Source organism: Branchiostoma lanceolatum, chromosome 9 (genome assembly GCF_035083965.1).
Source record: "Branchiostoma lanceolatum isolate klBraLanc5 chromosome 9, klBraLanc5.hap2, whole genome shotgun sequence".
NCBI classification, from domain to species: Eukaryota; Metazoa; Chordata; class Leptocardii; order Amphioxiformes; family Branchiostomatidae; genus Branchiostoma; species Branchiostoma lanceolatum.
The window spans coordinates 22,096,371-22,111,325 of NC_089730.1; the positions used below are offsets into that span (position 1 = coordinate 22,096,371).

A 14,955-nucleotide genomic window follows, 5' to 3' on the forward strand; every position below is an offset into this window, starting at 1 on the left:
TGAGTTTGATTTTAATTCAAAGTTTAGTTTATTGCACAACAAATGTAACGGGTACAATGTATGGCAAGTTCGTAAGTAGTACAAAATGTCAAGACATTTTTTAATTGCGAGGTTATGAGTTGCCATCATGATCTGCTGGTTATGTCGCCTTTAAGCCTTGCACCGTGTATTTCAGGGAGGCGCTAATGAGGCCTGAATTGCGAAGCTACTGGCTGCCTTAAATGTTTCTCTTGCGCCGTGTGTTTCAGGTTGTCTACTGATGAGGCCCGGATTGCGAAACTACTGGTTGTCTTATATGTATATAGTGGTTCTGTCTCCACTAATGCTAGGGTCACATTTCAAATCCGGGTCCCGGTGGGCGGCAGTCGTTGGGAACAAAAAGTATGATATAAAAGACAACAAAAACATAAAACATGCCAAAAATTATTTAAAAGCAAAGCTGGTACATATTCATTGATAAATACTTAAATTTTTCGTTTCCGCAAACAGCCCGGCTGAGCCCCGGTTGGGAAATGTGACCCTAGCATAAGCCGTGTGCCATGTATGTGTCTCAGGTTGCCGCTGACGTGGCCTGGATTTGCGAGGCTGCGATTGCCGTACATGTATCTCATTGTCTCCACCAATCCATATCCCGTGTGCTTCATGGTAACAATGAAATGTATTGTAAATTTGATTATTGATATTGTGAACAAGCCTGTTAATTCAGCCTCAGGGCTGCCATGAGGCCTGTATCTGTTTGTCTACTGAATAAACCTGTCATCATCATTCAGGCTGCCGCTGACGAGGCCCGGATTGCAAGGCTACGTGTTGCCTTAGATATATCTATATATTGGTTCTGCCTACCCTAATCCGTGCGCCGTGTGTTTCAGGTCGCGGCAGATCCGTCTCCGATTGTGGGCTCAGGGTGACTGATCGGACCCAGAGCGGGACGCGCTGTGTGAAAGCCAGTAGGCTGGATCTGGTCGGGACGCCTTCTGAGCCCTTCAGGACGTCACGTGCGGCTCGGGAGGTTTATCTGACGCGTGAGGAGGCTGATGGGCCGGGTTCCGCCGGGCGCGTCTCGTGACTGTCACGCGCTGGACGGGCAGAGCCAGCGGGAGTCTGTCAACTACGCGCCGTGAGCGGCAGGGAGGACTTTCTGCGGAAATGTCAGGGTGCGAATGTTGAGCCTGCAACGATTTCTGTGAATGTCAACTTTGAAGAAGCCTCCAGGAAGACACCGGAGGGATTGTAACGTCATGACTTTTGATTGCGAGAACGATGCCGGCTAGCAGTCTTAAGTTGGGATTCCGTATTTGATCGCGTCTTGGATGATCTTGGATCGCGTCTTGGATCACATCTTAGATCGAATCTAGGACACATCTTGGATCACGTCCTGGATTGCGTCTTTGATCTTCGTCTTCGGCCCTGGATCTGGTGTACTGCAAGTTGGACCACGGCCAGTTGCTGTGTGCATTGTGTACAAACACACATCTGCACCTGTGAGAATTTACTTGAAGAAACGGTAAGGTTTGCCAAGGGTTTGCTGTGCTAAGTCTTCACGGGGGGACGGTACATTGCCTATCCTGGGCGCTGGTGGCTCTAGACTGATATCCACAGTGGTGAGAGACCGCGGCCAGTTGTTCTGTGGATTGTACGTACAAATATCTGCGCTGGTAGATTTTGAGATGCAGGTTGAACTGCTGACGTTTTGTCTGCACCCCGGGACGGTACATTACCTCTACCGGGTGGTGGTGGCCATGAGCGCCCTTCTGTGGCTCCAGGCGGGGACGGTACATTGCCTGTCGCGGGGGGAGGTTGCGGCGCTGAGGGCGGCCGCGGTGGGGAAGGGACGGTTCTACATCAGCGCCGGAAGTGGACCGTACCATGTGGTGACGGGGAACGGGGTGCCGACTCACGCCATGGGCAGGTCCCTCTGGCTCTGGTCCGGGTTCCGCAGAACGCCGCCTATAGTAGGGCACTTTCACTTTTCTCTACTGTATTCCTACTTTCACTTCACTAACCTTATCACAGGACGCCGCCTATAGTAGGACACTTTCACTTTTCTCTACTGTACCCTTCCTTACACTTCATACCTTATCACAGGACGCCGCCTATAGTAGGGCACTTTCACTTTTCTCTACTGTATTCCTACTTTCACTTCACTAACCTTATCACAGGACGCCGCCTATAGTAGGGCACTTTCACTTTTCTCTACTGTATTCCTACTTTCACTTCACTAACCTCATCACAGGACGCCACCTATAGTAGGGCACTTTCACTTTTCTCTACTTTACCCTTCCTTACACTTCACTTACCTTATCACAGGACGCCGCCTATAGTAGGGCACTTTCACTTTTCTCTACTGTATTCCTACTTTCACTTTACTAACCTTATCACAGGACGCCGCCGATAGTAGGGCACTTTCACTTTTCTCTATTGCATTCCCACTTTCACTTTACTAACCTTATCACAGGACGCCGCCGATAGTAGGGCACTTTCACTTTTCTCTACTGGACCCTTACTTTTACTTTACTAACCTCATCACAGGACGCCGCCTATAGTAGGGCACTTTCACTTTTCTCTACTGTATCCCTACTTTCACTTTACTAACCTTATCAAAGGACGCCGCCTATAGTAGGGCACTTTCACTTTTCTCTACTGTACCCTTCCTTACACTTCACTTACCTTATCACAGGACGCCGCCTATAGTAGGACACTTTCACTTTTCTCTACTGTACCCTTCCTTACACTTCATACCTTATCACAGGACGCCGCCTATAGTAGGGCACTTTCACTTTTCTCTACTGTATTCCTACTTTCACTTTACTAACCTTATCACAGGACGCCGCCGATAGTAGGGCACTTTCACTTTTCTCTACTGTATTCCTACTTTCACTTTACTAACCTTGTCACAGGACGCCGCCTATAGTAGGGCACTTTCACTTTTCTCTACTGTAGTCCTACTTTCACTTTACTAACCTTGTCACAGGACGCCACCTATAGTAGGGCACTTTCACTTTTCTCTATTGCATTCCCACTTTCACTTTACTAACCTTGTCACAGGACGCCACCTATAGTGGACACTTTCACCTTTCTCTACTGTACCCTTCATTACACGTCACTTACCTTATCACAGGACGCCGCCTATCGTAGGGCACTTTCACTTTTCTCTACTGTATTCCTACTTTCACTTCACTAACCTTATCACAGGACGCCGCCTTTAGTAGGGCACTTTCACTTTTCTCTACTTCACTAACCTTATCGCAGGACGCCGCCTATAGTAGGGCACTTTCACTTTTCTCTACTTCACTAACCTTATCGCAGGACGCCGCCTATAGTAGGGCACTTTCACTTTTCTCTACCGTATTCCTACTTTCACTTTACTAACCTTGTCACAGGACGCCGCCTATAGTAGGGCACTTTCACTTTTCTCTACCGTATTCCTACTTTCACTTTACTAACCTTATCACAGGACGCCGCCTATAGTGGACACTTTCACTTTTCTCTACTGTATTCCTACTTTCACTTTACTAACCATATCACAGGACGCCGCCTATAGTAGGGCACTTTCACTTTTCTCTACTGTATTCCTACTTTCACTTTACTAACCGTATCACAGGACGCCGCCTACAGTAGGACACTTTCACTTTTCTTTACTGTATACCTACTTTCACTTTACAACCTTATCACAGGACGCCGCCTATAGTAGGGCACTTTCACTTTTCTCTACTGTACCCTTACTTTTACTTTACTAACCTTATCACAGGACGCCGCCTATAGTAGGGCACTTTCACTTTTTTCTACTGTACCCTTACTTTTACTTTACTAACCTTATCACAGGACGCCGCCTATAGTAGGCCACGTTCACTTGTGTTCACTTATTTCCGTTAACCCTGATATTAACCCTTGTCTTTTGTAAACGTGTAATTCTTTAATTCTTTAATAGATACCCATTTCCACCGGACGGGCGGATGGACAGACTCGTGTTTTTGGTATGAATTTTTCGCTCGTAAGCACCCGATTTGTTCTCTTGTCGCCATCTTGGATCCATGCGTTCCTCCAACATGGCGACCACGGCTTACTTTACGTCGCGTGCAAAAGCCTTTGGAGAGAGATGGGCTCAATTTCTGTCTCGGCTCAAAACGTTACCAGTCGCTCTGGGAAAGTAAAGATCTCCATGGATGGATGGATGGATGGATGGATGGATGGATGGATGGATGGATGGATGGATGGATGGACGGACGGACGGATGGATGGTGGATGGATGGATGGATGGACGGACGGACGGATGGATGGATGGTGGATAGATGGACGGACGGATGGATGGCTGGTGGATAGATGGATGGATGGATAGATGGATGGAAGGATGGATGGATAGCGGATGGACAGACTCGTGTTAGTGGCATGAATTTTGCACGACGACAGTTCACTCATAAGCACCCGATTTGTCTCAGCTTAGGCGCTCAATTTCTAACCTTGAATAATGCAAACTCATCGCCTGGTTTCATGTCGAACGGCTGCTCCTCCGATGGGTCTCAATGAATTATTTCGCTTTGCATTTTGATGGAAGTGCCTAATTTTCAATCCACTCAAATCAACCACTATTATTTTTCATGTTTGATAAATTGTCGGTGCATCTTAACTTAAGGAATACAAATAGATATCAGGAAAAACGTACGGATGCAAAGAAAAAGATACCATGGACCCATGCTTGAGTATATGAACATGTGTTGGGTTAGGGTTAGCCAACCACCAGCCAACCCATTCCAGACCTCCCGTGCACAGCCGAGTTTGATTTTTTTCCCCAGATTTTTTCAAAACCGTTTTCGGCTGGCGCAGCAGAACACCAGCCGACCACAGCCGACCTAGCTCCCGAACTACTCCCAACCATGGTTGGGGGAAGGTGGGGAGGCCATGTTCGGCTATGTGTGTGACCGGGGCTTTCGGTCCGGTTATTAGCTCCTGGAGTGATGACCCCAAACCGTTATTAGCCGTTCCGCCGCGAGCCGCTGGGGAGATGCAGAATTGATGCGGAGAAACCGACCGGAAAGGATAATCAGCGCTGTTACCGCGGGACAGCTGAGGCAGGTACAAGAAACCAGGAGCAGATAAACTAGTCTAGTTACAAACATTTAGATCAGTTGTATCAATCTGATATATATGCATTCGGAAAATTTCATATCAAACTCTGAGAAATTATGTGTCTGGCAAAATATTATTTAGTGATACAATATCAAGGCCCATATCTTAAAACAACAAGACTTTATATCTTGGGTACCAAATCAACTGTATTGCACTGTTCCAATTCCAATAAATCAAATCAAAATCAAATCAACTTGAAACACTTTATACAATTGGCCGCTTTTTGTGCGAACATGGAACCTTCTGTCTGCGGCATTCGACAATATGCATACCCGGTCTGCAATGGAAAGAAAAAAGACTTCAAGAGCTCAAAAAGTGCTGCCAGGTTTACGTCAGTTTAAGTTTTTCATGTCGTAAATAGTCTGTTAAGTATCGACGCATCGACTTGTCATTGACCCGCAAACTCCCACGGCAACTCTCGCGGGGTTTCCTTTGGCAACTCTCGCGAGAGGACCGACTCGCCATTGACCCGCAAACTTCCGCGGCAACTCTCGCGGGATTTCCTGAGGCAACTCTCGCGAGAGGACCGATTTGTCATCGACCAACAAACTCCCGCGGCAACTCTCGCGGGATTTACTGCGGGAACTCTCGCGAGAAGACCGACTCGTCATTGACCCGCAAACTCCCACGGCAACTCTCGCGGGATTTCCTGTGGCAACTCTCGCGAGAGGACCGACTCGTCATTGACCCGCAAACTCCCACGGCAACTCTCGCGGGATTTCCTGTGGCAACTCTCGCGAGAGGACCGACTCGTCATTGACCCGCAAACTCCCACGGCAACTCTGGCGGGATTTCCGGCGGCAGCTCTCGCGAGAGGACCGACTCGTCATCGACCCACAAACTCCCGCGGCAACTCTCGCGAGAGGACCGACTCGTCATCGATCCAAAAACTCCTGCGGCAACTCTCGCGGGATTTCCTGTGGCAACACGCGAGAGGACCGACTCGTCCTCGACCCAAAAACTCCTGCGGCAACTCTCGCGGGATTTCCTGTGGCAACTCTCGCGAGAGGACCGACTCGTCATCGACTCGCAAACTCCTGCGGCAACTCTCGCGAGAGGACAGGACAGGGGGTAATCTGACACCTCTTTAGTTACAGTTGCTACGGAAGCTGCTGCCTCCGTCCGGCTGTGACAGCTCACTGTTACCCGGGAGACACAAAAGAAACACTTGTTCGATTTCCCGATGTTTGTGGGCAGGTGATGAATGATGCTGACATTCGCGCGGCGGCAGATTCACAGATTTCAGTCTCCGGTGGAGATGCGAACTTTTGAGCCGAGAACTTCCAGAGACTGGTGGGTTTGGGTGTCGCAAACAGGGGAGAAGCAATAGAAGTGGAGAAGTGTTCTGGGGCGAAGCTGCGACCCAACTTGTCCTACCTCAGAAATCTGGTCCTAAGACGATGTACCCTGGGAGAGACTCGATCCGAGATTTGGCGCGATCACCCGAACTTTGCCGGCCCCAGTGTCCCGCTCGCCCCCGCGATCCAGCGCTCCCCCACTATCCGCTTGCCGAACGCTGTCTTTTGGTCCTACATTACCTGATATCTAATTACCTAAGAAGCCCGGTCCCCAGACTAGCAGCGGCCTCAGCTGGCCCGGTACATCTCTGATTGCACCGCACACCGTTAATCAGTATGGAAATCCCCTCCGCTACTACCCTCAGGAGTCCGGTCCCCAGACTAACTGTACACGTACCACCCTCACGAGCCCGGTCCCCAGACTAACTGTACACGTACCACCCTCAGGAGCCCGGTCCCCAGTCTAGCTGTGTACACGTACCATCCTCAGGAGCCCGGTCCCCAGACTACCCGTGGCCCCAGCTGGCCCGCTATGTCCCTGATTGCCCCGAATGCCGGTAATCTGTATGGAAATCCCCGCCGTAACCGCCGCAGCTGGAGACCGGGGAATGGGCGACCTGTTGCCGGCGGAGGTGGTTATAATCTCCGCGCAGGTCTGCAGACCTCCGTCTGGTGATGTGCGGTGTTTAGTAGCGGTCTGCTCGTCTCTAGGCTCGGAAAAAAATTAAAGGGTTGCTGTCGTTCTGTATGGTGGATTGTAGTTCTATGAAAACCGCATTTTTACCTTTGGAGTTTGGACTTACGCTCAGATTTACTAGTTCATTATCTAAATGTATGATTGTCTTGTTAAATATTCTATTCTATATGCGAGGAGTTGTATAGACACAGAAAACCAAGCCGATAATCGAAACGTGAATATGCCCGTAGACTCGGGGGGAAATGACCAGGTATTTCCGTGGGAGCCAATATTTCCGGCATCCATCATATTTAACTCCCTGTTATCGACATCCGCCGTACGACAACCTGCAGCAAAATCGAAACTAAAATTACGCCTGCTTGTAGATTCGGTGATGGTTTCAGCGGGGGTCGGCCATAAGGCTACCGTAACGCCACCGTAGTGCCATCTTAGCGCCACCCACTGGAAGTGCCAGCGTAGCGCCATCATAGCGACGTCCTAGCGACGTCCTAGCGCTACCATAGCGCCACCGTATCGCCACCGTAGCGCTTCGCAGTGCCATCTTAGCGCCCAGGTCAGGCCACCGTAGCGCTTCGCAGTGCCATCTTAGCGCCCAGGTCAGGCCACCGTAGCGCTTCGCAGTGCCATCTTAGCGCCCAGGTGAGGCCACCGTAACGCTTCGCAGTGCCATCTTAGCGCCCAGGTGAGGCCGCCGTAACGCCATCTGTCCTCATCTTCCCTGCCCGAATATCGACCTGTTCGGAACAACCGGCGTGACCTCTATTTCCGCGGCCGCCGGGAGCAGAAGTGATCTCCGGGGCTCCCAGCAACGGGAATTACACGGACCAATGAACCCGAAAACCTCTGGTGTCAGAAGTACGGCCGTGGCCTTGAGGGCTGCTTCTGAAAGATGGAGGATTGAATCCTCGGTCATTGTCGTTTATCTGTCCCAGGGCTTCCCCAGCAACGGGAATCACACGGATCGATGCGTGTTGAACATCGTGGGTTGAACTTTGCAACCTCTGGTGTCCTTCAAAAGTACGGCCGTGCCCTTGGGGCCGGCTTTCGAAGGATGGGAGTTTGAATCCCGGGCTACTGGGGTCCATCTGTCTCGCATGCTAGGGGAAAAGATCTCCGGTCCGGGCGTTCCTCACTAGCCTCCACCAGTCTCTGCGGGTCGCTGGGAAAATAGTAGAAATTGGCCAAATAGAGTCAATTGTATGAAGGGAGTAGGCTACGGAGAGAGGGTCAAATATGCAACCCTGGATGGAAATGTTATCCTCCATGGCCAAAGTCCCCCGGCAAATGTTCTCTCTATAGCCGACGCTGTTAGTCTGGTAGAGACTAGTTCCTCACTACGGGCGTTACGCGGAACGATGCGTGGTGAGCATTACAGGAAGAATCTGGCCTTTGAATCCGGGGCGGTTGTAGATCGTCGCTACGAGGAATGATCTGTAAACTGTAATCGGAACAGAGATCACCCTGCGATCTTTGGTCTTCTCTAAAAAGTGTCTCTGGGGCTTAAGTCTCAAGTATACAAAAGGTTTAGTGTTCGAATCCCAACAACCACCTGTTCTATGACGGACAGCTACTGGTAAAGGCTGCGGTCCCTATGAAAAGGGTTCATGAGTGTTTAACATCAGTGTCGAACGGTGCGTTATGAACGGGATCGAACCTCTGCCCAATATTCTAGAGTCCATTTTAGGTCCCTTTTCCTAATGACATCACGGCGGGTCCGACACGGAACCATCACTGTATAAAACCTCACCGTGTTCATTGAAACAAACGTCATACAGGATCTAGTGGACTACCGGAATTTTCTTCACTTGGAATTAGTTTAATTCTTTTTTTTTTCATATGTAACTTGCCAACTCAGATGAACTTTCATGGCAGTACAGGATCGGCTGTCCCGAAGTGAACCAGCCGACCTCTGACCTTTTGTGCGTTCGGCTGCAGATTGCAAACGACTCTGATATCGAACGGTGTAACCTCTGCCCTACTAGACATCATGATGCCCCATCGTCATATAACACCACTATTGACGTACTGTTCACAATGAGGTCTGTCCCTACACCTGTGACCTGTTCTTATTTTCCCACTCTTGGCTGTAGATTAGAAATGAGCGTCTGAATATCGAACTTTGTAACAATGCCTCTGCCCCGCAGCCATCATGTAATCTTTATTGGCACAACAAAAGTACAGTCATATAACATCATTATTGTTCACAACGCGGTCCATGCGAACAAATTCAATAGAAGATAAGCTTCTAATTGCTGAGCGTAAATCAAAATCACCCAGTTCTAGATATTCTTCCATGGAATATGATGTTTTGCATGCCTTGTAAAACCTTAACTTGCCTGTATCCATACTCAGATTATGACAGAAAGTTTGGGTGTACATATCGGTAATTCTGGACCTTATCGTAGTACAAACTGACTTGATGTCACTGGATGAATTACAAGAACACATAGGAATGACACATTTGCCCTTCTAGAAACCATGGAGTGAAGTGAACTGTCTGCTCCTTTACCCGTGGCCTGTCCTCATTTACCTCAGGCTTGGCTGTAGATTAGAATAGCCTTCTGAATATCGAGCGTTATAAACACCTTTGCCCTATCTGACATCGCGGATTCCCGTCCCCACAGCACATCATTACAACCCGATAAACCTGGCGTCTTACGGACAAACTCAATATCTAAGGGCGGGTTCACACGAGTGCGGATATTCAACTCCGTATGAATTCTGTTTTGACAATTTTTGGCTAAGCTAAATTAAAGTTTCCGGCAAAGAACTAGTTAAAACCATGCCACACAACGTTGTGTCAAAGTAAAAAAAAATACTTCTCCGCAAACCTTAGGGCCTGTTCACACTTGTGCATACATTCGCATGAGTTCAGTTGTGTATTTGGTTTAGGTAAATAAGACATGATTGTTTTCTACTTTGACCCACCGCCTTGCAGCCAGGTTAACCAAAAGAAAATTGCTTCTTTGGCCTCAAACTTCACCCAAAGCAAAGAAACGTCAATACGGAATTCATACGGACTTAATATATATTACGCACATGCGTGACAGCCCTAACAGTTAGGGGAGGGGAGACAATGTACGGTGTCACCTTATTGACACCATGGCCCCTAGAGAAACTGCCCTGGTCATTTTTCACAGACTTAACTGCGGATCCGAAAGTACCGGCCGATATCGAACGATGTAAACCCGTTTTCCCTGTCGGGTATCATCTAGTTCCATCATCACATAACCTCACCGGGAGCGCAGAGATCACAATCTGGTGCTACAGGAGACTACCAAACTGTGCAGCTCATAACGTCTGCCGCTCTCCAACCCGAGACCACGGGGTAGACCCCATAGACTGCCCTGGTCATTTTTCACAGACTTAGCTCCGAGTCAGAAAGAACCGGCCGATTTCGAGCGATGTGAACTCGTTTTCCCTAGCTTCATCATTACATAACGTCACCGGGAGCGCAGAGATTACAATCAGGTACTGCAGAAGACTACCAAACTCTATAGATCATAGGAGCTCTCCAACCTTACAGCACGGGGAAGACCCCAAAGACTTGGAAAAGATCAATTAAAAGATAACGCTGGAAACGTGTCGATAGAGGAGGATGAAGCAGTAGCTAAGGACGTTGCTACCAGGTAATAAATGGTAACAGGAACAATAGGCCTATTTTCTTGTATCACCACTTCAGTGGGGATCTCACAAGACCAGGAAATTACGCCAACTTTGAGCCAATTTGCGCCAATCTGCGCCTATTTGCCCTTGCGGTCACACTGACGTGCGACGTGTTCGGAGAAAATACGTGACCTCTACAAACAAAATGTTGCATTTCCTTCAGTTTCGGCCCCAATGAGATACAGGATAGAAACTCTATTGGAAGTCACAATGTTGCAACTACGCTGTTAGAATGCATTCTTACGCAGGGAAGAGTTCCTGTTTAGTACAAACATTTCCGTTGCGTTACGGAGCATTCTCGAGTACAATCTGAGAAGGATAAACGCGCGTTAAATTTTGTGCCGTTGTTGTAACATTCCCGGCCCACTAACATTCCGTCTGAAGCATTGTTAGAGCTTTATTATTATGACTTGAGGGTATCTGATACTATTTATGTATATTGCAGAATAAACTGTGGACCCTTGATTTTATAAATCACTACTTCAGTCATCATTTCATAGCTCGTGTGTCTAATGTGCCGTTCTTAATTACTAACCAATCACAGCTGATGATTCATACAATGATAGACAGTCCACCAATCATAATTGATGACCCATCTAAATACCTGTAACTAGCCAATCATAATCGATGACCCATAGAGGCATTAATGATCCACGATTAACCAATCACAGCTGATGATCCATTTAATGACTAGTAGTTAGCCATTCACAGTTGATGACCCATACATAAAGTAATGATCAACAATTAACCAATCACAGTTGACGACCCATTAGAGATTTAATGAAGATGTATATGACAATTCTGCCATCAGAAACACCGTACAAACATATATTAACTACTATTTTTCAGTTAAGCCTGTCTTTACCTAGTAAATACCTTAGTATTTACCTATACTAGTAATAGTCTTTATTGCATGTTCCTGCCCAGATGGGCTAAATGCACAGAAAACAACACAAGATCTATACTGTGCAGTCTCTAAGAAATAGAAGTGGGAACGTTTGCAAATTTGACTGTCTTTGGCTTGCCTGTGTGTGTCAGTGTGTCTGTATGTATGTTTGTGCATATGTGTGTTGGGGTGTGCTGCGTGTCTGTCTGTGCTTGTCTGCGATTCCCAACATACGCAATGCAGCGTTGCCATACTCGGCATGGCACTGCTATACTTTTTGTCTATGGGAATGGAAGGATCGCAAAGCAGTATGGGTAAGGGGTTAAGTCTGCCATCTCGGATTGCCCTGCTTGTAAAAGACAGCTTCATTTATTTTTGGATTTTTGTATCAGCGATACGTGAAAAGCAGGCTTGTTGTCTCAGTGTATTTTTCCCTGTATACAAAATAAATGATTGAATAAATTTTCCCTGTACACATAGTAAATAAATGCAATCTAAATGCCGAGGAGTGAACCACATTTGCGTTTAACGATCGGTTCTATTGAGAACTGTTCAAGCAGGTTTTATAACCACCGTTCATTCTCAGTTCGTCCCGGCCCGCGTTTCGCGTCTGCGGTTCGCAGATAAGAGCAGAGCGCGACTCGCTCCGCGCGGAACGGTTCATCCCAGCAGGGGCTGATAAAGGGTGGCATAGTGACTCCGGAATGGCGACGGAGAAACCGGAAAATTTACCCGAAGAGCAGAAGAGAGCCGACAGGAGAACTAGTAGAGGAACTGTCCCCAGAGCACAAGCCTTCTTCCTTCTCTAAGTGGCTTCCAGTCAATGAACTTCTTCGCTGTTCCGGTCTCCCTCATTCTCGGGACATGTCCCAGCCATCTTTAGCCTTCTTTCTCTTACCATGTCTGACACTTCCTTCTGGTTTGTTCTGTGGTAGTCTTGGTTTGCTATATTGCCCCTGTATGAGATGCCCTACATGCATGTTAAAGTTTGACTGTATTTTTTATTCCCGCCCTGCAGAAACAGCCGCACATCTACCGCGTGCAGCGGAACGCGACCTTCGCCTCCCGGCCGAGCTGCCTGCCCGACGGGCCCATAGGTCAGTTCTGTTTACGTACCGCTTTTATCGGGTTTACGTGCTATTTTCATCGGGTCTATGTACTGTTACTACCAGGTTTATGCGCTGTAATTACAAGGTCTATGTACTGTTTTTGTCAGGTTTACGTGCTGTTTTGATCTGGCCTATGTACTGTTTTCCAGGCATGACGGTGAACGGAGTGCCTATCTACAGCCCTTACGTCACAAACCGGTGTTATGACGCGGGACTGCTGTACAAGGCGGGCGGGTTTGACCTCTGCAGCGGTCATGTCGACCCGCAGAGCAACTACCACTACCACGTCATACCCAACTGTCTGCTCAACCAATCACAGGTAGGAACCGTTCTCACGTCATACCCAACTGTCTGCTCAACCAATCACAGGTAGGAACCGTTCTCACGTCATACCCAACAGTCTGCTCAACCAATCACAGGTAGGAACCGTTCTCACGTCATACCCAACTGTCTGCTAAACCAATCACAGGTAGGAACCGCTCTCACGTCATACCCAACTGTCTGCTCAACCAATCACAGGTAGGAACCGTTCTCACGTCATACCCAACTGTCTGCTAAACCAATCACAGGCAGGAACCGCTCACACGTCACATCCAACTGTCTGCTCAACCAATCACAGGTAGGAACCGCTCACACGTCATACCCAACTGTCTGCTCAACCAATCATAGGTAGGAACCACAACTGTCTGCTCAACCGATCACAGGCCAGCCCCCTGCAGCTGATTGGTTGATGATAACAAATGTTGGGACAGTTTGAATACAACGAAGGCTAATCTAACTTGTTGTAAATGCAGTAGTCAGTGAAGTTCCCTGTATTCAGTGGTAAAACTAGTTTACTACATCATTCTGTCTGAACCTGTTTAAGTCTTGGGTCGAGGACGCAAACAAAATGGGGGAGGGGCGGCCACCCGCTCGTTCTCAGTGCAAAAGACACCAAACTGACAATGATATAGATAGACATTAATCTTGTTTCGAAACAAAACCCACTTAAACGAACCTGCCCTGACTTCACTGACATCAGCCACACCTTCCCGTTACAGGTGCCGTCCGCCATCATTGGGGTCGCCTTTGACGGGTTCCCCATCTACGGGCCCAGGACAGAGGACGGCACGACCTTGACCTCCGCTGACCTGGACGAGTGTCATGGCCGCCTGGTGGACGGGAGATATCGGTATCACGTGACGGAGGACTTCCCGTATTTCCTGGGCTGTTTCAAGGGCGTCGTGATGGACGTCAAGGTCAAAATGGCCGACTGCAAATGTTACGGTCCCGTCAACCCTTGCAATCCACCACAGAGAAACGCATATGATGTGGTCATCATAGACAGCAGTCAAACGCAACGAGAATACAGGTTACAGATTAATGGCGGGAGAATCGCCTGCAAGTTAGTCGAAAACAGAAATCAGAGCGCGTCGCCCTCCCCCGCCTCCGCAAGGAACTGCAAAATATCGTCTGCCATGTCGTCCGTTGTCATGGTTACGGGTCTGGCTCTGGGAACGATGTCCCTGCTGCAGCGGTGAAATGGAAAAACGGGATTCCAAAATATGAAAGGAGATGCAACAACCTGCGTGTCCTATAGTTCTGACACAAGCTAACCTTGTCTGGGATCCCTAGCGGGTGTTTTCAGAACATCGCAACATTACAGAGCTGGAATAAAGTTAGGTACGCCCAGAAGACATATCGCTTATCGAACAGGCAGCGGCGTTCCTGCCAAGATCCGTGGTGGGTTTAGGGAGAGAAGACTGTAGAACACCGCTAGAGTTTCCGAACGCCTCCTGCATGCTGGCAGACTAGTCATGTAGCATCCTGCACTGCTGCTAGTAATCAATAGGTGGCGCAGTTGCTAGGTGAAAACAGCGTCCACGCCACAAGGATGCGATGCAGTAGCAACCCGGTAGAGGAAAACATGTGTAGGCACAGGTAACGGAGAACATGGGCTTCCCAAAAAAAATTGAACAACTCATCTGTGCGCCATGGCATTCACAATGCAGGCAAACCTTTATGTAGTGACCACCCAAGGAACTCGAACAAAGTAGTCATAACAGACAGGTGGTCATTGCAGACAGGACTCTAAAACAATGGCGACCCACCGAAAAGTGGCTACAATGGACAGGTGGGCCTCATGTCAAGGTGGTTTCTAGAACAGGTTTGACTGTACCTCTTTACACATCGACT

At 48.4% G+C, this 14,955-nt stretch overlaps 1 protein-coding gene across 1 annotated transcript; it reads left to right on the plus strand.

The window, feature by feature from the left end:
* The first annotated feature begins 889 nt into the window (after positions 1-889).
* On the plus strand, positions 890-14,856 carry LOC136441601 (uncharacterized). Its single transcript, XM_066437975.1, has 4 exons — positions 890-1,952; positions 12,690-12,768; positions 12,930-13,099; positions 13,821-14,856. Exons 1-4 carry the CDS (start codon positions 1,668-1,670, stop codon positions 14,298-14,300), a joined length of 1,014 nt encoding a protein of 337 aa, XP_066294072.1. The 5' UTR covers positions 890-1,667; the 3' UTR covers positions 14,301-14,856.
* The last annotated feature ends 99 nt before the right edge of the window (positions 14,857-14,955 follow it).